The sequence below is a fragment of the Molothrus aeneus genome, chromosome 11 (assembly GCF_037042795.1).
Source record: "Molothrus aeneus isolate 106 chromosome 11, BPBGC_Maene_1.0, whole genome shotgun sequence".
NCBI classification, from domain to species: domain Eukaryota; kingdom Metazoa; phylum Chordata; class Aves; order Passeriformes; family Icteridae; genus Molothrus; species Molothrus aeneus.
In genome coordinates, this window is record NC_089656.1 from 14,640,852 (window position 1) to 14,660,844 (window position 19,993).

Here is a 19,993-nt window from a genome sequence, read left to right on the forward strand (position 1 = left end):
TTTATATATATATATATAAAATTTAAATGCAATTATGCCTTGAGAGTACACAAAAACTGAACTACTGCTGTGAAGCCACGGCCAGCAGGAAGAAAAACAAGATCCTTGAGCAGACTTCTAGTATGAGTTCATTCTTCTGTGTATGACACATGTAATTCCATGTTTCCATTCTTTTTCCATGTCTCCATAGCAATAAACAGGCGCCTGTCATCATTCCAAAGCCGTGACTGTCAGAGCAACTGGGGACCTGCTTAAGGCAAGAGCTGCATTCTCTTGGTCTGCACTGAAGTTACAGGTCTGACACAAGGTACTCTTGACAGAATGATCTTCCCTTCCTTGTGAAGAGTATTTATATAGTTATATATTTAGATTTTATATTTAGACTACATCTATAGTTGTAATATATATATATTTAGATATCCGTTCAAGCCAGTTGGATACAAAAAGTTACAGCCTCTGAGGCTCCAGGCTGCCAAACAGGTATCAACTGTTTGGAATACACCCAGCCTAAGGAAAAGGCTCCAGTGAGTTGAAGAATTCCCATGAAACATCCAACGCCAGTGTCAGCCCAACATGTGGCAGGCAGCGGGTGCAAAGCACTGCCTGCTTCCATTCCTCCCCTCGGGAGCTGCAGCTCCTGCTGAGAAGAAAGTGAACTCTGACACACCCTGGAGAAGGGAATCCCACCCATGCAGGACATGCAGACACTGCTTCCAGCAGAGCTTCTCAAAGGACCCTTCTCTTTCCAACACTTCAGTCACACTGTATCAGCAAAAAATGCTCTTTGTTGTAGTAATGGAATTATGCTTTGAAAAAATCCTTGAAAAATGCCTGCCATTTGGAGTGGCACTGCCTGCTGAAGAGATTTTAACTGCACTGGCCATTGTGTCCTCCTTCAGTGTTATTCAGAACCTGTTTAACCTCCAGCCCTGCTGCCAAGAGCTGGGTTGGATTTCCAGGAGTCCCTATAAATTTGTGCCACGTGGCTGTGGTTTGAGGAGACTGTACTGCACCCACAGCATAACCCAGAGGGGAGGAGGATCCACACTTGCAGCAGGATTTAGGACAGCCTCAGATGGGGAGAAACAACTTGTGCCACACTGACTGCCCAGAAGGAACTGAAGAGAAAATCCAGTATCCATCTCCATCCCTCTAAACTGGTACATGTGACAGGTATTATTCTTCCCCAGCTTCTGAACTATCCTACAAAGTTACACGCCCTGGCACCCTTTGCTGGGTCAGATCTCATTCCTAGAGTGGTTTAGGCTCCCTGGAAGCAGTACAACCACACACAAAAGTTTTGCTTTGTTTCCCTGTGTGAGGAGCACAGCATGGACCAGCTCCTCCAAGCAGCAATTGCCTGCATAGGAACACCAGTGGAAAACAAAGGGGCACCATGGCTAGCATGAAGAGCACCCAAATGCCTGCTAGGAACAACTTGAACACCACAATGCAGAAGCCTCTCAGCTCACTGGCATAAACAGCATTGGCATCACAAAAAAAACCCCCGTGTAACATTTTATTTATCAGAGCTGTACAAGTATCCAAAGGTAACATATAAAAATATGGAGAGTCAAATTACTTGTAACAAAGGCTGGTGAGACCCAGCAGGGTGGTGTGGTGGCCACAACACAAGCTGCCTGCCCTCAGGAGAACATCCAGCAGTGGCTGCCTGACTGGGTGCATGTGGAAAAGCATCACCTGGAGCAGTGACATGAAGAACCCAGAGGCAGTCAGCCCCTGGGAGCAGCCACCAGCCCAGGCCAGGGGCAGCCCTGCACCTTCACTTGCAGGGCAGCACTTTGTTTCCACTCACTGCCACGGGGATCAGGAGCCTGCGGTACTCCAGGGGGAGGTAACGCTCTATCAGCACCCTCAGAGGCATCTTGTCTGTCACCAGCCCCTGCCTTCAGCCAGAGAGAGCAGGGAAGAAACAAGAGCTGTTAGTGAAATGTGTTTCCACTCAATGCCACAGTAAAGCTTTCTTGCAGTGATGTGTTTGCATTTAAGAGCTGAAATGCTCTGACTGCTCGTGACAAACAGCTCCAGACTCGTGTTTGCAGGTGCCATGCAGGACTGCCCACACAGCAGAGCAGACAGACCCAGAGAGGTCCTGCAGAGCAGCTTCCCACTGTTTACCATGGGGATATTCATCTGTATTGATCAGGACCAAAGTAGAGGCTCATTCTTTCTAAATTCACAATCCACCTACCACGGGATAAATTCTACCCTTTGAAGATGTGCACAGAATGATGGGAGAGAAGGAAATAGCTCAGTACCCAGATTTTTTTACAGTCACAACTCAGAGGTGGTTGGCATTTGCCAGCTGGGTAGGCTATGGAGTTTTCCTGTACACCATTTAGCTGACTGGCCTGAAAAAATCAGCATCTCCCAGTTTTGTAGAAAGAAAGGAAGTGCAAAATTTATTCATACTTCCCATGTGGAAGGAAGAGAGATGCTGTTCTTATGCAATGAGCCAGCAACAACTCCTGATTTCTTTATGAGGCAGTAAAAAGGCATAAAGACATCTAGAACAAGGTGAAACAACAAGTGCATGGAATTCTCACACCAGGACAAGTAACCCACTGTGCCTCCTGGCCTGTTCATACCTCAGCACACACCTGGTCAGGTGGGAAAACAAAACCTCTGCATCAGGACAACAGATTATTCTTTTTAAGCAGCAGCACCAGCTCACCTACAGAGGCCCATGCAAAGCCAGAGTCATCAGCTGTGCCCTGTACTATCCCCCAGGTGACTTTAACTTCACATTTGAAACTCTTCCAGTGGAGATTAAGAACAACCACTCAGAGTAAGGACTTTAAATGAAAAGTGGTGGGTTGCTTCAGGCCTCACAGAGGGCCTCCACAAAAAGAATAAATCCCTTGTGTTTTGGTCACAGAATAAAGTAAATCCAGGCAGGAGCTGGGGCAGCTGTGAATGTACAGAGGACAGAACAGCAGTGAGGCAGCTCTGAGAACAGCTCTTCAGGCTGCTGTCCAGGAAGGTTGCTGTTAGGAGAGGCCAGCCCTGCCCACCCAGGCTGGGGGCTCTTTCTCCTGCTCTTGAGAGGAACTGTCAGTTTGGATTCCAAGGATCAGCTTGTGCAGTAGCAGGAAGAGCAAGTCACCAAAAGAGACAGCAGGACATGTGAAAATGCTCAGAGTGTCAGCTGCAGATGATTTTATCAAAGAGCTCACTGGAGGATGCAAACAGTGCAGCCCAGCCTCCCTCTTAGCATTTCTCTACTTCCTCTACACATTCTACACAAATCACTCTCCTCTTGGTTCCTCAGATGACTCCTTGCACTCACAACCCCTCACTACTTCCCCTTGCCCTTCCACCATCACCAAGTGGTGCAACCCAAGTCCAGGGATGTCTCCTGGGACAGAAGTGGCCTCACACAGAGTAAATCCCAGATCCCACACTTCCTATGCAAACACTGCTGGTGGCACATTCTGGCAACAACCAGGTGTTTCTGGGCTATCAAAGCACCACCAAACATGACTGCAGATTAGTAACAACCCTTCCATTACCTTCTCATGAGGACTTCCAGGTCAGCTGCCTCCACTGTCTTCCTCCCTGCATGGTGGCTGTAAGCTTCCAGATCATCACTCAGCTGCTTGAAGTATCTGTCTGAGCTGAGGGGGGAAGTCAAAGCACATCAAAGCTGCTATAAATACCAGCTACTCACCCCCTTCTGCAGGGCAAGCTGCACCAGAACTGCTCCTTGTGCAGGTCACAGCCTGCCAGGGAAAGCTGAGGGAGAAGAAACTCTCCAGCCCATGAACAAAGCTTGGCTTCTCAACCCAGGCTCCCTGGAACTTCAGTGCCAAGACAGCTGTGAAACAGCTGCACAACCAGAACCCTTTCCAAACTTCCCACAGCTGCAGGAGCAGGGGTTGACACCAGTGACAGAGAAATCAGTACTGAGGGGCAGATATTGGCTGCTGCAGTGACAATGTTCAGACAATACACAGATTTTCCTCATGAAAGCAACAAGGTCCAAGGGTGCAAAAAGCTGAGAAACCTGGACTCCAGTGAAACATGGCACACCCTCACTGTGCCCAGCACAATGGCCATTGTCCAGAGCCACCCTGCTCATGGAAATTGATACAGACAATCTGTGTGCTACAATTTGGTGGGACAAAACCCAGATGCTCCTGAAAGGCAGCACTGATCAGATACCCACATGGCAATGCACAGCACTTTCCACATTTCTGCCCATTTTTATCAAGCCTCCCAAGACTTTTTCCAGCTGAAGAGAGATGGCTGTCAGCTTGTCAGTAGCACTCTCAACAAGTTTACTTCAGGGGAGAAAAGAAAGGAAAAAAACTCAATAGTAAAAATAATGGAAAGAGCAGTTTGTTGCTACATACCATTTTTCAACAATTTGGATTGCATCTCTGGTTACTGGCATTTTAGCAAAATGTCTGAATATCTCCTTTATCAAACTCCTTGGTACTTGAGGCTCCCGTGGCTTCTTCTGGGATGTTCCCAATCTCTTTGGAACTGTCTTAGGCTGCAGCAGCTTCAGGGGAGACCTTTGAGGAAAATTGAAAAATCACACATTGAATGAAGAAGGGAGAGGCAGAGAACACCAAGCTGAGTTTGGAGAAACCCTAACCTGAACTGGAAGGGATAAGAACTACCTTGAGCTCTTCATTCTTTCTCCCTCCCGATTCTTCAAAACTGTCATGCCCACACAGGGCAGTTTGCAAACAGTTCATGTGGCATCATGGCCTTGAGAGAAGCAATCCAGGCTCAAGTTGCCTTGATTCTAGAGTGTTCATGTAACACACTGTCAGCAAACTGGAGTTCTCTGCCACACATGACTGCAGTTTCCACTGCATCCCTGCAGTATTCCCTTTACAGTAGTGCACAAAGTTTGAGGCACCACAGGTCACCTCTGCATCTATGGAAGGGGAAGCTGCTCTGCAGGGAATCCTTCTACACTATTAAAAACTTCAATGGGGGCTTTTTTTGTGGTTTGTAGGGTTTCCCACCCCTCCATTAAACAAGGCTGTAAGTCCTAAAGGAAATTACAATTGTCTTCCATTCTAAAATAGGAAAAAATGTAATATGGAACAATTAATTGAAATCCATGGATTCACTCATATGTAATTGGAAAACAACAGAAAAAAACTAGAATCTCAGGCTAACACATGCAAAACCCTAGAGAGGGTGTGTGGATCACTTGACTCTCTCCAGTCCACCCATATGTGGACAAAAGAATTTTGTCTTCTTGTTTATTGCTTTAATAGACAAAGCTTTAAAGTCATGGGCTAGAAGATTCCTCCTGTTCCCTAGGACCCACTGCTAGTGCTTCTGATGAAACCAAATTTCTAGTCAAGAGGGTGCAAGTGTTAATTAATTTGGAGTAATGCAGAGGACAGGTTCACCTTCTGCCTCTAAGAGAGCTCCATTTTAGTCAGCACATGGCAACTGCACACAGCTTTAGGCTTCTGCAGTCAATACAAGTATGTCATTCCATGTGATCAGTGTCTTGCCATCTGTAACTCCCCCTCTTCTGCAAGGGCCTCTGCATCCCTTACTGGAGTCTATGGCTCCAGAGTGGCTTACCAATTGAAAAACTCCTAGGAAAAGTTTTGGCCTTTAGCACAAGAAAATATTACAAGAAGGTTCATTGGAAAGCCTCAAGGCATCAGACTGCCCTGGAAGAGCACTGACATTCACTCAAAGACTTCAGCACTGCTCACTCCCTGTGGCAGCTGCCAGAGCAGCTGGCAAAGCCAGGCTCTGCTCTGCCCCCAGCCCCAGCTCTGCCAGGCTGGACAAGGCCTAGGCTTACCTGGGAGCAGCAGGTTGTGCAGGTTTTGCTGACAGCAGGAGATTGTGGGCTGGAGCACGGACGAACGCAGGAGTCTTCATGGAAACCTCTGGAAAAAAGTACTGGAGGAAATGAAGTGTCTTTCCAGAGCTCCTGGAGCAGGCAGTGCTGCCACAGCAGAGAGAAACCCAGCCAGCTCCCCACATGGCTGTGCTCTGGCTGTGCCCCACAGCACCCTGAGCCAGCACAGCTGCTGCAGTGCCACCCCCCAGCTCCTGTCACACGGGCTGGTGGCTCCCTTGGGCCCCTGGGCTGGCCCAGCTGGCTGGCCAGGCTGCAGGGACACACCTCAGGACCAGACTGCAGTGGCTGATGGCTGCGTTAATTCAGGGTGCCACAAAGCTGCACCCTTTTTAACCAGAGAGAACTGCAAAGTCTGGAAGTTACCTCTGTCATCTTGCTAAGCCACTGGCAAATTCTCCTGGCCAAAGGGACAAGCTGAGCTACAGAGTCACATTGCAAGGGCCAGACTATAAACTTCTCCCTGTCTGCAGATTTTCATGAGTCCCTCCAGACAAGGCTCCTGTTATCAGCATCTCACCTGTTCTCTGCTATGAACCCATAGCAGTTTCCTCCAAGTCTAATCTGCATTAACTTCACTCTTGAACTTTTTCACTTCTTAACAAGCGAGAGCAGGAAAGAAAACAATATAACAGAGATGCTGAGCAGATTCCTTACCTTCACTTGCAGGGTGTTCAGCTTCATCCTCAGCAGGCTCTTCCACTGAACTATCCAAATTCAGCATCATAGCCTGGTCCTGTAGTTCATCTTCTTGTTCAGTTTCACTTACTGGAGTCATCTCAGGTTTTTCAGATGAGGAAAAGGCATGAGAGTGCCTGCCCAGACTTTCAGCTCCAATGCCTCTGGTAATCTCACGTTCTAGATTTCCAAAACAGAAAAAATAAAGCACTGAAACAAAGATCTTTGCCTGATTCTGGAACTTCCACTAGTAAATTTTGTGCCCACTTCTGGGGTCCCAGTACAAAGGAGAGATGGACACAGTCGAGAGCCCAGCAAAGGCCCACCAGGACAGTTAAAGGACTGAAGCATCTCTCCTAGAAGGAAAGGCTGACAGAGCTGGGACTGTTCAGCCTAGAGAGAAGGCTTAGGGCAGATCTTACCAATATACACAAGTGCCTGAAGGCAGAGTGTAGGGCAGACAGAGCCAGACTCTTCCCACTGATGCCCAGTGCCAAGAGAAAAGGCAACTGGCACAGACTGGAACATGAGAGGCTCCATCTGAACAGAAGGAAGACAGTTTGCAGTCAATACCCTTGGAGACTCCTAAGAGCCACTTGGATCCTGGGCAACCTGCTCTATGTGGCCCTGCCAGAGCAAAGGGGCAGGAGAAAATAACCTTGAGGTCCCTTTCTACCTCAACCACGCTGTGAGTTCAGATAACACCTGCTAAGCCTTAACCCACAGTACTCACTGCAAACCACCTCTTCTTCAGTAACAGAAATCTGTGCCCCTGGGTTACTCTGCTGGGAGTGATCTTGCTTTTCTTCTCCCTGTTTTTCAGGGGTTTCTGGAGACACATGAGTCACTCTGTCAAGATGCTCATCATCAAGGCTTGAGCTCTTGGAGTATCTTTTGGTTCCCTGGTTTGTGTTCACACTGGATACCAGGCCCTCCAGCCTTGCTGCCTCTTGAGCTGCATCAGAAACTGGGCTCCTCTGTGCTGAAGTTTTTGAATCTGACAGCTGGGGTTCAAGAGCAGACAATTTATTTTGGCTCTCTTCATCCAGCTGGGGCTGAACAAAGAGCTCTGTGCTATTCATCATCATTTCTGTATCACTGGTCAGCATGCTTGTTCGAATCCCAGATGCAGATTGTGAGTCCACAAGATCATTCTGTCCTGTTGAGAAAGTTTTAAAACAAATTTTGTGTGAAAAACTGTTCAAGGTCATAGGGACACACTATACTACCAGGACTTGTGTAATTCATGATTTAAGTCATTCAACCAACCTCAACAGATCCAACACTGACACTGTATGACCCCACTTCTGTGCCCACAACTCTCCCTACCAAACAATAGAGACCTCAGTACCCACAGATGAAGATGATCCCCAACAATTCCTGTGGTTTAAACAACCACACTGGGCAAAGTACACATTTAACTGCATAGAATCAAAGGAACTGTCAAGGCAGAACCTCATTCTAATCTTGCCTCCCAAATCCCACTCTATTTCTGTCAATGTGTTAGTAAATTTGAAATTCTAAAAATACAGACCATGCTTCAGTAAATGCTTCTAAAAGCCCCTTTAAAGTAAGGCACTGCCTCCCAAAAGAGAAATAACAGCACTAAAGAAACCTTTGCTCTTCAGCAGGTTCTGTTCCACCCTGCCTTCAAAGGCTTGCATGTCAACAGCCTTGCGGGTTTTGGGCCTCCGCAGCAAGCCCCTCTTCTCAACGGTGTCTGGGGCCAGCAAGGAACCCACAGACATACGAAGGGACCTGTAAAAAGGGGGGAAAATGTCACAATCACACACCCCGCTTTCCCCCTCAGAATACATGATGGAATTTTATAAATCTTAAAAAAAAATAAAAAGGGGAAAAAAAATTTGAGAGTAAAGATATACCCTAGACAACAATGGAATGGTAGGAGAACTTCCCAATAAGTTTAAGAATCTTCTTATTATCAATACCCTCAGCAAAGTACAGCTACCAACACACTGTGACTGGTTTAAGAGAGAGCTGATAGCAACACCTAAAGCATAGGAAATGTTTCTTACTGCAGGTGTTTTGCACCCTGAAGACTGGCCATGCTCAATGACCTCCTGCCCCTCTCTCCAGGCAAGCCAGTTAAAAAGGGGGTTCAGAGGGTTCAAAGACAGAAATACAAAATGCAGCCCCAAAAAGCATCTTGTGTGGCACCCCAGGCAAGGGCTGCAGTGAGTAAGGTGATTTTGGGCTGGGCTGATTTTGGCCAGGGTCCTTTGCAAAGTACACAGGCAACACTAGAAAGTAAATTCTTTGATTCACTAAAAAGCTTTTAAAGTCCAGAAAATACTGCATAGATGCAATTGATGTAATAAAACTATGAACAGGCAGGGATAATATTCTAAGGTATATTGTGTACTGATTTACATGATATTCTAAAGTATATTGTGTGCTGATTTACATAATATTCTAAGGTATATTGTGTGCTGATTTACTGCTGGAAGCATGAGAACAAAAGGAAAAAAGGAATGATCCAAGCAAGTGAAAAGAGGAGCAATAGTAGCAATACAAGCTAGACCAACCCAGGCACACAGTGCAGAGGCACAGTTTCTGAAAATCAAAAGGTGTGTGGTGCAACATCTTGAAATTCCATCAGCAGAGGGGCAGATGCCTGTGTTATAACACTAACACAGGTCTTGAACATGAACCCAGGCATCTGCACTGTTCCTCACCCCTTCAGATGTGATCACAGCCAGAACAGACAGAATTTAAGACGTTTTAGGTTAAACTCACCGAGTCATAACTGTGCTGTCCAACGCTGACTGAGCTAGAAAAAGTGGATGGCACATTAGTTGAGGAATTACCCTTTACACACCAGGCTACAGGAACATCCCAAGGGATCTTCCTCTTTTCAGAGCCAGCCATGCTACAATCCTCAAACACCATTACTTTGGTGCAAACAGAATTAGATAATGGGGTCATTTTACCATTTCTTGTCTACATTTCAGAATTGTATATTAGAAATCTAATAAGCAATTTCTGAAAGGGTAAGAAAATAAGTTATTTCAATGAAAATTTAACATGGCACATACTCTCAGATTTAATAATTTTACTTTTACCACACTGATAACAAGATGTTAGATCTTGGTCACAACCACTCTTAGCAACCCAACCCAAACACATCTGGAGTTTTACACAGATACCTATTCCACCTCTTGATGAAACTGGAACTCAAACACGTTCTGCTCACAAAGAACTTTATCATTATTTTATATAATTGCAATGGAAAGTATGCAGCTGCTTGTATTTTAAAGTTTCTAGAACTGAGAAGAAGACAGGGTTCCTCTGGAGACACTTCAAAGCTCAAAAAGCACCAAGTTGCAAAAGTAGTCAGGAAATTACATACAGTCATGGCAGAGCCTAGAACTTGGCTTTAAAAGGTTTATTTTAAATTTGATAGGATGGGGGCTTTTACTTTCTCCATTTTCCCCTTTGTATGAGATATTGCAATCTGGATTCCAAACCTACAACTGGGCAGCTCCTGACAACTGAGCTGAGCAGGTGAGAACCAGCTGACAGCAAATGCAGCACTGAGCAAGGTAATTCTTGACTGCAGCCTTACCTTGGTACTGGGGAAGTCGTCTCTCTGCTGCTTTCTCAAATTCAGAAATGCTGAATTTCCTTCTCTTCTTTTTCATGTGGAACACAGTGACAGATGTGTCCTCAGGAGCAACATCTGGCAGCTGCAATTCCCCCCTGCCAAAACAAACCAAGCTGCAGAGGAATTTCTGATAATCCCACCTGACAAGATGCAATTCTGATCACTGAAACACAAGTAGAGAAGTCCTGCTCCCCAATCCCACCACAGAAACTGCAGCTCTAATAATAGTGTAATAAAAGTGTAAATTATAAAAAAACCCTACTCACATGCTAGAAACCCTCTTAGGTGGGACTTCTGAATGAGCTTCTTCTGTGTCTTCATGGTTAGATATCTGAGGTGCCAGCGGTGAAACTTGGGGCTCTGCCAACAAACCAGAACATTTCCTTTCCTCAGTTCAATACAGCAGAATGTCACACCTATACTACAGGCTGTAAATAACATTTGCTAGCAGGTGAAAATAAAGACCTAATGAAAACTGTTTGGGTTCTACTCCTGGGAAGGCTGGCAGTGACAAAGCCAGTGGTGACAGGGGGCAGCACAGGGGTTCCCTGCACTGCAGCAGAATAACTCACACCTGAACCTACAGTCAAAGGCAGCACCAGGATTATGTGCTCAGTCACCATGATAAGAAGACCAAGTGAAGAGGGTTTTGAAGGGGATCTTCAAAGCTCTGATTTCACCAGTGCAAGGCCTGATCTCTCAAGCAGTTGTATTCTGCATTCAGGTGCCCTGCAGTGACTCCTCTGTTACACAAATCAGTCATACAACAATCTGATTTCTGTTTTGTGTAATGGGGAAAGGATAATGGGCCACCAAGGAACACCTTCTGTTTTCTTAACTTTTCCAAAACCATTGTTTTTCTGTTCTCAATTCTCCTGGAAAAAAAGACACTTACGGTTCTGCATGACTCTCTTGAGCATAAGCCGTGGGGTGCCATTTCTGAGATCAGGGAACACTCCCAGTCTCTGCTTTGCCAAGGTGCTCCTGACAGATTTACTCTTATTTTCTACACTCGATCCAGTCTAGAGGGAAATCAAGAGACAAGCAATTCAAAGCTAGAATTTTCATTATTAAAGACTGCAACATCAAAAGCATCCACCACCCATGTTCTAATAACAAGCTAGGCAAGCTGGTAAGAAACTTTTTCCAAATTCCAAAGAGAAATTGCGCTTGTTGGCTTTTTGACAAAGGTGGCACTTCCCGTGTGGACGGGAGACAAATCAGCTGGGGGAATGATCCAGAGGGGGTTCCAGCATAAAACCCTCCTGTGGAATCACCCATAGGGCTTCCAGCATAAAACCCTCCTGTGGAATGATCCAGGAGGGCTCCAGCATAAAACCCTCCTGTGGAATCATCCAGGGGGTTCCAGCATAAAACCCTCCTGTGGAATGATCCAGGGGGGCTCCAGCATAAAACCCTCCTGTGGACGGAATCCTGAGTAGCCTCAGAGCACAGCCGCCACCTAAACCTGCCGAGCGCCTTTGGGTCAGGCCTTTCGGCCCGTTTTCCACGATTAAAGGCGAACAAGGGTGAGGGAGCAGCCTCCGCTCCTGCTTCAGAGGCATCACTGCTGTCTCAAACCGGGAGCGACCGGGCGGGCGGCACCGGCCGAGTCCCATGGGACGGTCGATCCCAACAGCGACTCTCCTTTCCTCCCTTCTTTCTTTTCTTCCTCCCCTCCCGCCCGCCCTTGCAGATCCCTCGGGGCACCTGTGCCGCCGCCCGCGTGTTGTGGCCGCTGCGCCTGAGGCCGGGCCTAGCCCGGGACCGCCCGTCAGCCATGGCGGGCCCGGTAACGGCCGAACGGCTCCCGCCGCCCGCCGCCTCTCGCGAGACGCGCGCGCGCGCCGGGAGGGGCCGCGGCGCAGTGTGGGGCGGGTAGTTCCGCCGGCGGCGCGGTGCATTGTGGTCCGCGTAGTTCCGGGGCGGCGGCGGCGGCGGCGGCGAGAGGCCGCGCGGGCCTTGTGGGAGCTGTAGTTCGGCGGGGCCGCTCGCCCCGCTCGCCGCGGGTGTCCCCCCGCCCCGCGAGGCCATGCCGGGCTTCACCTGCTGCGTACCGGGCTGCTACAACAACTCGCACCGCGACAAGGCGCTGCACTTCTACACCTTCCCCAAGGACGAGGAGCTGCGGCGCCTCTGGCTCAAGAACGTCTCCCGGGCGGGCGTCAGCGGCTGCTTCAGCACCTTCCAGCCCACCACGGGCCACCGCGTCTGCAGCGAGCACTTCCAGGGCGGCCGCAAGTCCTACCTGGTGCGGGTCCCCACCATCTTCCCGCTGCGCGGCGTCAACGAGCGCAAGGCTCAGCGGGCCCGGCGCCCCCGCCCCGCCGCCGCCGCCGCCGCCGCCCCGCAGGGCCCCGCGGCCGCCGCCGAGGCCCCTGCAGGGGGCGCGGCCGAGGACGTGAAGCCCATCGACCTGACGGTGCAGGTGGAGCTCGGGGCCGCCGCCACCATCGGGCCCAGCCCCGTGCGGCTGCCGGTGCCGGTACCGGCGGCGGCGGCGGCGGGGGAGGAGAGCCCGGTGGAGGGCGGCCCCCCCGATCACTCATACTCGCTGTCGTCGGGCACCACGTCGGAGGAGCTGTTGAGGAAGCTGAACGAGCAGCGCGACATCATCGCGCTGCTGGAGGTGAAGATGAAGGAGATGAAGGGCAGCATCCGCCGCCTGCGCCTGGCCGAGGCCCAGCTCCGCGAGGAGATCCGCGAGAAGGACCGGCTGCTCCACGCCGCCAGCGCCGGCACCCGCAAGCGCCACGGCCTCTGAGCGCTGCCGGCGCCCGGCCCGGAGCGGGGCTCTCCATCCCGGAGCCTCCGCCGCCCCCGCTGCGGTGCCGGGCACGGCAGAGATGGGATGGACCGCGGCCCCTCCGTGCCCGGCTCAGCCCACGCCACAGCAGCCCCCGGCCGGGCAAGGCCGTCGGGTTCCCCTGCCTGGACTGGATCAGCTCGGTGCCCAGCGCCGTTATCGCCCCGACGTTGTCTCCGGTGTCACCTCGCCCCGGGCCCATCAAACCCGCTGTGTGCGGCGTCGGAACGTAGCGTGGATGGGACCCGAGCCGTCACTAAGTGGACGTAGGGTATCGGTTTTCAGCAAATAAACTCGCTTTGTGTCAAGTGAGGTAACAGCAACACTACCCTGGAGAAGGCGTGTCCGACTGCCGTGGGCGCTGTCCCCATCACAGGATGGTCGGCGATGTCGCGTTCAGCCTCGCTCAGTGGAGGAAAGCTTTAGAAACCCTCTCAGGGTGATGTGTTTCTTCAGTAAATTACTGATGCCATAAAAGACTGCTGTTCCTAGCGTGACAGAACCCCCAGATTAAAGAGTGTTCTTGTACCGTGTAGTTTCTGCTTTCTCTGCAGCGTGTGTGAATTGGTTACAGATGTCTCCATGCTCTTGACACCAGTAAGGATTACAGTCTGGTACAAGGAACACGGTGGCACTTAACAGCTGTAGTTTATCTCATTGGCTTAAGACTCCCTCTAATGAAATGGAGGCTTTGTAACACATTGGAATTTCAATCCTTGGCTTTCGTTCTGAGATCCAGGATGAAACAGAAGTGACTTTACCTGCAGTGGTTGCAAACCTTTCCTGTCTAATCCTAAACTAGTTGGCATGACTAATAATCTGTACATTAGGCAAGACCATACTAAAACCTGCTTGTGTGTTCTAAACCAAGATTTACGAGTATTGTAACAAATCTATGTGGAATGGTTGTGTAGTTTCTGTTTCTAGCCAGCATCAGTCCCTTCACTTTCTGCAACAGGAAACCAAATCAGCGTTGGCTAGAAAGAGGGTGGAGTGAGGGTAGCAAAGCCACGAGTTTGGCTTGGTTATGCACTTCCAGCCTGGCTGGTGGAACACATCCCTCAGCAGTTTGGAGGAGGAGGAGGAGAAGGGGAGTGTGTGGTGCCCCAGCATGGCCCTGTGGCAGTGGAAAATGATGATGGATGTTAAGAACAAAGGGCACTTCACCACAGTGTGCCCATATTCACCTTGGAGGGAAGAATTCCCAGGTGTTCCCTGGCTCTGTGAGATCCTTCTGGAACCGGAGTGCATTGTGCTCAGTAGATTGGGATGTCACTTTTACTAAATTTTATAGAGGTATTTTCTAAATGTAAAAAGTATCTTTAGTTTGAAATTATGTAATCTTTGTAACACTGGCTAATGTAGCTTTACAACCATCAGCTTCAACACTGTATACAACCGAACAAAAGGGCACCGTGGGGTTTTGTAGCCGGAGGTTTCTCTGTAGATCCTGAAGCCAGTTCAGCTCCAGGTTGTCACAGCCTGCTATGTGATGCATGGATCATTTTTTATTAACGTGTGTGCCAAGTTGGATGGTCATCTGTGAGGATGCTACATGTCTATCCATGTACCAAGTCCTTGCTGTTACTTCAGTTTAATTTATTCTCCAATCTGATATGTGGCGCTCCAGCTCTGTGCTATACTGATTTTTCTGCGAGTCGAGTTAGCAGCGATTTTTTCGTTTGGTTGGTTTGGCTTGTTGTTTTGGGTTTGTTTTTGGTTTCTTTTGTAGGACAAGCAGATACCTGCTCCACCATGGGATCTAACATATGTGATTGGTCCAGCAGTTCTAGAGGCTCCCATCAAGACAGTAGGCAGCACAACATCCCCTCCTCACAAACGAGGCTGGTTGTGCTTCTGAGCCCTTTCAGAGCGTGCATGTCCTGACAGTCATGGTACTTTTTCTACCATCAGGAGGCACTTCAGGATATTCAGCCATTTGGCCTTGCTGGACTGGTTACCTGCTGGACTGTTTGACTTCTCCAGGTTACACTGAGGTGCTAACATGCTTAATTTTAATAAAGTATATTTTGTTTTCTTACATTTCCTGTCTCCTTGTGTTTTTTATATATATTTCTGAAAGGTTGTGGCTGTAGCTTTGTCTTTTCTTTTGTAACACCTTTTTTTTCATTGTCAGCTCCACAGCTGGAACAGCAGGAATATCTTTACATTCATGAAGGGTGAGGAAGAGGAGTTTGAGGTCAGTTCAGTGTACCACACACCTACCTGCGCAGAGGTTGCAGCCATTTTGATGAGCCATCAGTCAGAGGGTGCTCTCTGTGCAACCTGGAGGGATTTGAGCAGGGAACCAGGCTTCCCCCAGGGCTTCCCCCAGCATGACTCTCCTGTCTAATGCCTGGTGGAGGAAGGAGAAGGCATGGCCTCCCATGAACCAGCCTAGTGTAGGGAAGAGCTTGCATATACTCTTAGAACTTGTAATTCCACTTGCCAGAGTTCCTGGTTTCAGATTGGTTTAGAGCTATTAGTCTCAAGCAAATGTATGCAGCAAAAAATTTCAGCTATGCCTCAACCATCCCATTTTTGGGTTGAACTGGGAATGTTAAATGCAGTTGTGGGATGGGGAGGTGATGGTCCCACTCCACTCTGTGCTGGTGCAGCCTCACCTCAAGTTCTGGGAGCAGATTTGGGCACCATAGTACAAGAAGTATCTAAGGCTGTAACAGAGCATCTAAAGGAGGCTGTGAGGATGGTGAAAGGTCTAGAGAGGAAGCCATGTGAGGAGTGGCTTGTTCAGCCTGGAACAAAGGATACTGAGGTCAGAGCTAATTGTGGGCTTCAGTTTCCTCAGGAGGGGCACCAGAGGGGCAACGCTGGCTGTCTGTGACCAGGGATAGAACCTGAGGGAATGGCCGAAGCTGTGCCATGGGAGGTTTAGGCTGGATGTTAGGGAAAGGTGCTTCACGCAGAGGGTGCTCGGGCTTAGGAAAAAGCTCCCCAGGGTGGCGTCACAGCAGGGCGGTGTCACAGCCCGTGATCTCATAGAACCCACAGAACGTTCGCTCAATGCCCTCAAAACTAGCACAGGCCGCCAAGGGAAGCCAGCGGTGTCAGGATGGCCGAGCGGTCTAAGGCGCTGCGTTCAGGTCGCAGTCTCCCCTGGAGGCGTGGGTTCGAATCCCACTTCTGACAGCTCGAATATTTTTGCGGTACGCTCGCCTGTAATTAATTAGTTAATTGCTTTTAATTACGCGCTTTTGGTCAGTTTTGGGGTTTTTTTTTTTCATTCCCGCTCCCGTCCGCCTTCCGCAGCTAAAAGCGCCCGCAGGCGGCGCAAAAGTAGCTGTCAGAAGTGGGATTCGAACCCACGCCTCCAGGGGAGACTGCGACCTGAACGCAGCGCCTTAGACCGCTCGGCCATCCTGACCTGCTGCGAGTTGTCTCTTTGCACCCGCCTCCCATCCCAGATCCCATCTGAGCTGTCGTGTTTGGTCACTCCTGGGACAGCCCCGGGACAGCCCCGGGCCCAGCCCTGAGCCACGGGCTGCATTAACCACCTGCGTGATGGGGTCCGGGCGCCCCGGGCGCATGACACCAAACTGGGAGCAGTGGCTGACCGTCCAGAGGGTCCTCCTGTCACCCGGAGTGACCCGGACCAGCCCGAGATACGGGCTGACAGGAATCTCCCAGGGTGGAGGCTGATGAGGCGCTACGCCGATTGCCCAGAGAAGCTGCGGCTGCCCTGTCCCTGGAAGTGTTCAAGGCTACGTTGGAATAAGTCCAAGGGCTTGGAGCAACCTGCTCTAGTGGAATGTGTCCCTGCATGGCAGGAGGCTAGAACGAGTTGCCTTAAGATCACTTCCAACCCAAATTATTTCAGGATTTAACAAGGAGACGCGTGTCACCCGGCCCCCCGCAGAGGAGCAACGTCAGGCACCGGGATGCGCCGGAGGCCACCGAATGTCCCCGGTGAGCACCGAGCAGGACATGGCTGCACGGAAGGTTCCGGTGCCCTGGGCTGCTCCAGCAGAGCATCGCCAGGATACGGGGAGCGGGCACTGTCACGGTGGGGGCCACCCTTTGTCGGCGGTGCCCCGCTACGGGGACACGGCTGCACACCGGGAGCGCAGCGCGGCGCCGGGCGGAGGCTCCGCCGCTTGCCGGGGGCGGCGGGGCGGGGGCAGCGGCGGGGTCAGCCCGGCCGCCCCGGAGCCACCCGCGCCCCGCCCGCGGAGGGGCCGTGCCGGGGCCGTCCCGGGGCCGGTGCGCGGCATGGCGGGGCTGCCCGGCGCCGCCAGAGCCCGGAGCGCCTCGCCGGGCCCCCCCCCGGCCCTGAACGGCTCCTTCTTGCTCTCGCCGCTCGGGGGGCTGATGTGCGCCCAGGCCGTGAGTACCGGGGAGGGGGCGCGGCGCAGGGGGGAGGGCATCGCCCACTTGGGCGCTTTTCTTCAGCTGGAAACAGCCCGGGCTCTCTTCGGCTGCCACTCCGACCCCATCTCCGCTGTCTAATCTGGGTAATCTCCAACCCTAAGACAGTGCAGCCTCCTCTCTCCTCCTTCCCTCTAAAACCAGAGGAAAAATCGGATTCTCGTCCTCACTCCGCTTGCCGGTTGTAACTCCGCTCAGTGCCGGGTGGTTCCCAGTGCCAGGCACGGGCTGATCCGTGCGGGCATCTCCGCAGGGCACAGCCGATGGGTCGGGGGGTGTGGAGCCCGGTGACTCCAGGGGGGCTGTGCTGGGGGTGCCCCTGAGGTTCTCACACTCCCTGGAACACTCTCAGCTCTCCAGGTTGTCCTCCCCGGCTCTCAGAGGAGCCCAAGGGTCTTTGTCATCATATCGAGCAGCAGCATCACTGCCTGTTGCTTCAGCATCGGAGGCAGCCACAAGAATCTCCCGCTGGTGCTGTCCCCGGGACCGCGATGCCGCATGAACACACGGGGGAGGGAGTTCGGCTGCGGACTGGGCCACTCGTGACCTGCCCACGGTGCTGCCCTGGGCCTGGGAGCCTGTTCGCTCGTCCCCTCTCCTCGGGGCAGCGTTGTGGGATGTGCCCTGAGCAGCCACTGTGAAACAGCTGGCGCAGCCCCGGCTCCTGGCTCCTGGCTCCAGATTCCAGCCCCTGGGCATGGCTGAGCTGGTGGTGGCATAGGGACAAACGCTCAGGGTAGGGGCTGGGCAGGATGCTGCTGCGGGTGCCTTGTAGGAGCGCCAGGAAAGAGAGATGGAAGCAAGGCCAGCAGCCGAGACCTTCCAGCTCTGCAGCTGCTCCCACCTCTGCGCTCAGCCCACACTGTTAAACCTTCCCCCTGCTTTCCCCCGGCAGCAGCTCACGCGTGCCACCTCCCACTCCGGCAGGAGCCCCCTGCATGTTTCTCCCCAGCACATATTTTGTGATCACGAGTGTTAGAAATGGATGGACAGACAAGGAGGCATTGTCGGGGCAGCCAGGGCGTTGGATGCGGGCAGGACAAAGGCTGTTGTGTTCCTTCCGTGACAATGGGCGGTGCGGGCTTACACAGGGGCACCGCGGCTTTCCAAGGAGCCCTTCTCCTGCCCTTCCTGGAGTGAGGGGAACCCAACTGCTGTTGGTGCTGGTGTGCCTGGGCTTGTGAGCGATGTTCTGTGCTCCCCCTGCAGGAGCCAGCCCCTGAACAGGTTCCCCTTTTCCCCCCACAGGTGCTCGGTTTGCTGGTGTGGTCTCTCATCGCGGCCACAACGTATCACCTGCACGCGGCGTACGGCTGGGTGATGTTTGTGTCCCTCTTCTTCTGGATCCTAACACTCCTTTTCTTGGTGACTTACCTCCTGCAGCTTCATCAGAAGTTCTACATGGTCCCCTGGCCCCTCCTGGTGCGTAGATGAGAGGGAATGAGGGGGGATCCCAAGAGGGAAACATCTTGGAAAGGTAGTCTGGGAAGGCTTCAGTCTCTTCTGGGCTGATGGAACCAAGTCCCCTGCACTTTGCACAGTGACGTTGTTTCATTCTGCCCTTGAATTGCTTAGAAAATGCTCAAACCAGAAAGTCCTGTGTCAATCCAGAAAGTTACAGCCACCAACTGCTGCAGTTGTGGGTTCATCCAGAAACCTCCCAGCACAACCTGGGGAGCATTTAATGCGTTCTCCTGGGGAAAGGGGAGGAATGTGAACCCGAGCCTTTTGCTGCTGCCTTGCCCCAGCATGCTCGAGCCTGAGCCGAGACCTCAGGAGCTCCTCTTTGTTCCCCAGCTGATGATCTGCAACGCCGTGGCCACCGTGCTGTACCTCACCGCCTTCGTGACGTGCGCGGCCGCCGTGCAGCCCACGTCCTGGCGGCAGTGGGACTACAACCGGCGAGCCGCCGCCTCCGTGAGTACCGGCGGGAGGGAGGGCAGGGCCGCGGGCCGGGGCAGCCCCCGGCTCACACGGGGATGGATGTGTGCTCCTCTTCCAGTTCTTCGCCTGTGTCACCATGATCACCTACGGCGTGAGCACCTTCTTCAGCTTCCGCGCCTGGAAGGGGCTGGGCAGCAACGCGGCCACCAGCCAAGTGAGCGACCACGCGTGAGGAGGGGGCAGCAGAGCCCGGCCACCCCGGGGCCACCCTGCCCCGGCCTGTGCCAGGCTCGGAGCCTCGTGTGCCACCAGGGCTCGTTGTGGGAGCAGCCTGTGCTGGCAGCACTGGCTGACGTGGATGCTGCCCTGTGGTTTCTGAGGATGCTCCCAGCTGACGTGCCCACAGCACGACCCCACAGCATCGCCACGGGGACACGGACTCGCTGGGGCTGCAGCTCCTGCTCATCCCCGGGGCTCATCTGGATCCTCACCACAGCAGCTCCACTCAGGGGCCTCAGCCACTTTGGCACCGTGCAATACTAAAACTGACTAACCCAAGCCCAGGATCCCCTCTCTGCTCATTCACAGCTACAGTGTAAGTAATGTAATTAACGGGGTGCAGAAACAGTGGCAGAGCTGGAAGATGAGAAGTGAAGCAAGAGAAGCAGTCATAACTGCTCTTGTATTGATTTCTAACAATTTGAATAGAAATTTTATGCTTTAAATAAAAACATTCCTCAATCCA

The 19,993-nt window shown here is 51.7% G+C and overlaps 3 protein-coding genes and 2 non-coding genes across 6 annotated transcripts; 3 read left to right on the forward strand and 2 right to left on the reverse strand.

Moving 5' to 3' along the window:
• Positions 1–1,505: 1,505 nt before the first annotated feature.
• On the reverse strand, positions 1,506–12,221 carry CENPT (centromere protein T). Its single transcript, XM_066557148.1, has 12 exons — positions 11,883–12,221; positions 11,068–11,194; positions 10,439–10,532; positions 10,134–10,267; positions 9,305–9,338; positions 8,163–8,305; positions 7,281–7,706; positions 6,527–6,727; positions 5,810–5,897; positions 4,377–4,541; positions 3,534–3,638; positions 1,506–1,907 (listed from the first exon to the last, which is right to left on the reverse strand). Exons 1-12 carry the CDS (start codon positions 12,204–12,206, stop codon positions 1,784–1,786), a joined length of 1,965 nt encoding a protein of 654 aa, XP_066413245.1. The 5' UTR covers positions 12,207–12,221; the 3' UTR covers positions 1,506–1,783.
• THAP11 (THAP domain containing 11) lies at positions 12,123–15,021 on the forward strand. Its single transcript, XM_066557149.1, has one exon. The coding sequence runs from the start codon at positions 12,205–12,207 to the stop codon at positions 12,934–12,936; it is 732 nt and encodes a 243-aa protein (XP_066413246.1). The 5' UTR covers positions 12,123–12,204; the 3' UTR covers positions 12,937–15,021.
• Positions 15,022–16,045: 1,024 nt separating this feature from the next.
• On the forward strand, positions 16,046–16,128 carry TRNAL-CAG (transfer RNA leucine (anticodon CAG)). Its single transcript has one exon. It is a non-coding gene; the product is annotated as a tRNA-Leu (tRNA).
• A 152-nt stretch (positions 16,129–16,280) lies between these two features.
• On the reverse strand, positions 16,281–16,363 carry TRNAL-CAG (transfer RNA leucine (anticodon CAG)). The gene has a single exon. It is a non-coding gene; the product is annotated as a tRNA-Leu (tRNA).
• Positions 16,364–16,881: 518 nt separating this feature from the next.
• On the forward strand, positions 16,882–19,993 carry PLLP (plasmolipin). 2 transcript variants are annotated; one of them, XM_066557449.1, is made up of 4 exons: positions 16,882–16,905; positions 18,613–18,786; positions 19,162–19,281; positions 19,367–19,993. In XM_066557449.1, the coding sequence occupies exons 1-4, from the start codon at positions 16,897–16,899 to the stop codon at positions 19,478–19,480; spliced, it is 417 nt and encodes a 138-aa protein (XP_066413546.1). In that variant the 5' UTR covers positions 16,882–16,896; the 3' UTR covers positions 19,481–19,993. The 2 variants fall into 2 exon arrangements, with proteins under 2 accessions (XP_066413546.1, XP_066413545.1); XM_066557448.1 differs by lacking the exon at positions 16,882–16,905 and adding an exon at positions 17,185–17,322.

What these genes read in the sequence shown, in the direction of transcription:
- THAP11 (XM_066557149.1), top strand. Translation starts at nt 12,205, where the DNA reads ATGCCGGGCTTCACCTGCTGCGTACCGGGCTGCTACAACAACTCGCAC.
- CENPT (XM_066557148.1), bottom strand. Translation starts at nt 12,206, where the DNA reads ATGGCCTCGCGGGGCGGGGGGACACCCGCGGCGAGCGGGGCGAGCGGC. An exon ending in ACGACTTCCCCAGTACCAAG is followed by an intron (nt 9,339 to 10,133) that starts GTAAGGCTGCAG and finishes CACTTTTTCTAG; the next exon opens with CTCAGTCAGCGTTGGACAGC. An exon ending in GACAGCACAGTTATGACTCG is followed by an intron (nt 8,306 to 9,304) that starts GTGAGTTTAACC and finishes CCCTTTTTACAG; the next exon opens with GTCCCTTCGTATGTCTGTGG.
- PLLP (XM_066557448.1), top strand. Translation starts at nt 17,209, where the DNA reads ATGGCGGGGCTGCCCGGCGCCGCCAGAGCCCGGAGCGCCTCGCCGGGC. An exon ending in GGCTGATGTGCGCCCAGGCC is followed by an intron (nt 17,323 to 18,612) that starts GTGAGTACCGGG and finishes TTCCCCCCACAG; the next exon opens with GTGCTCGGTTTGCTGGTGTG. An exon ending in TGGTCCCCTGGCCCCTCCTG is followed by an intron (nt 18,787 to 19,161) that starts GTGCGTAGATGA and finishes TTTGTTCCCCAG; the next exon opens with CTGATGATCTGCAACGCCGT.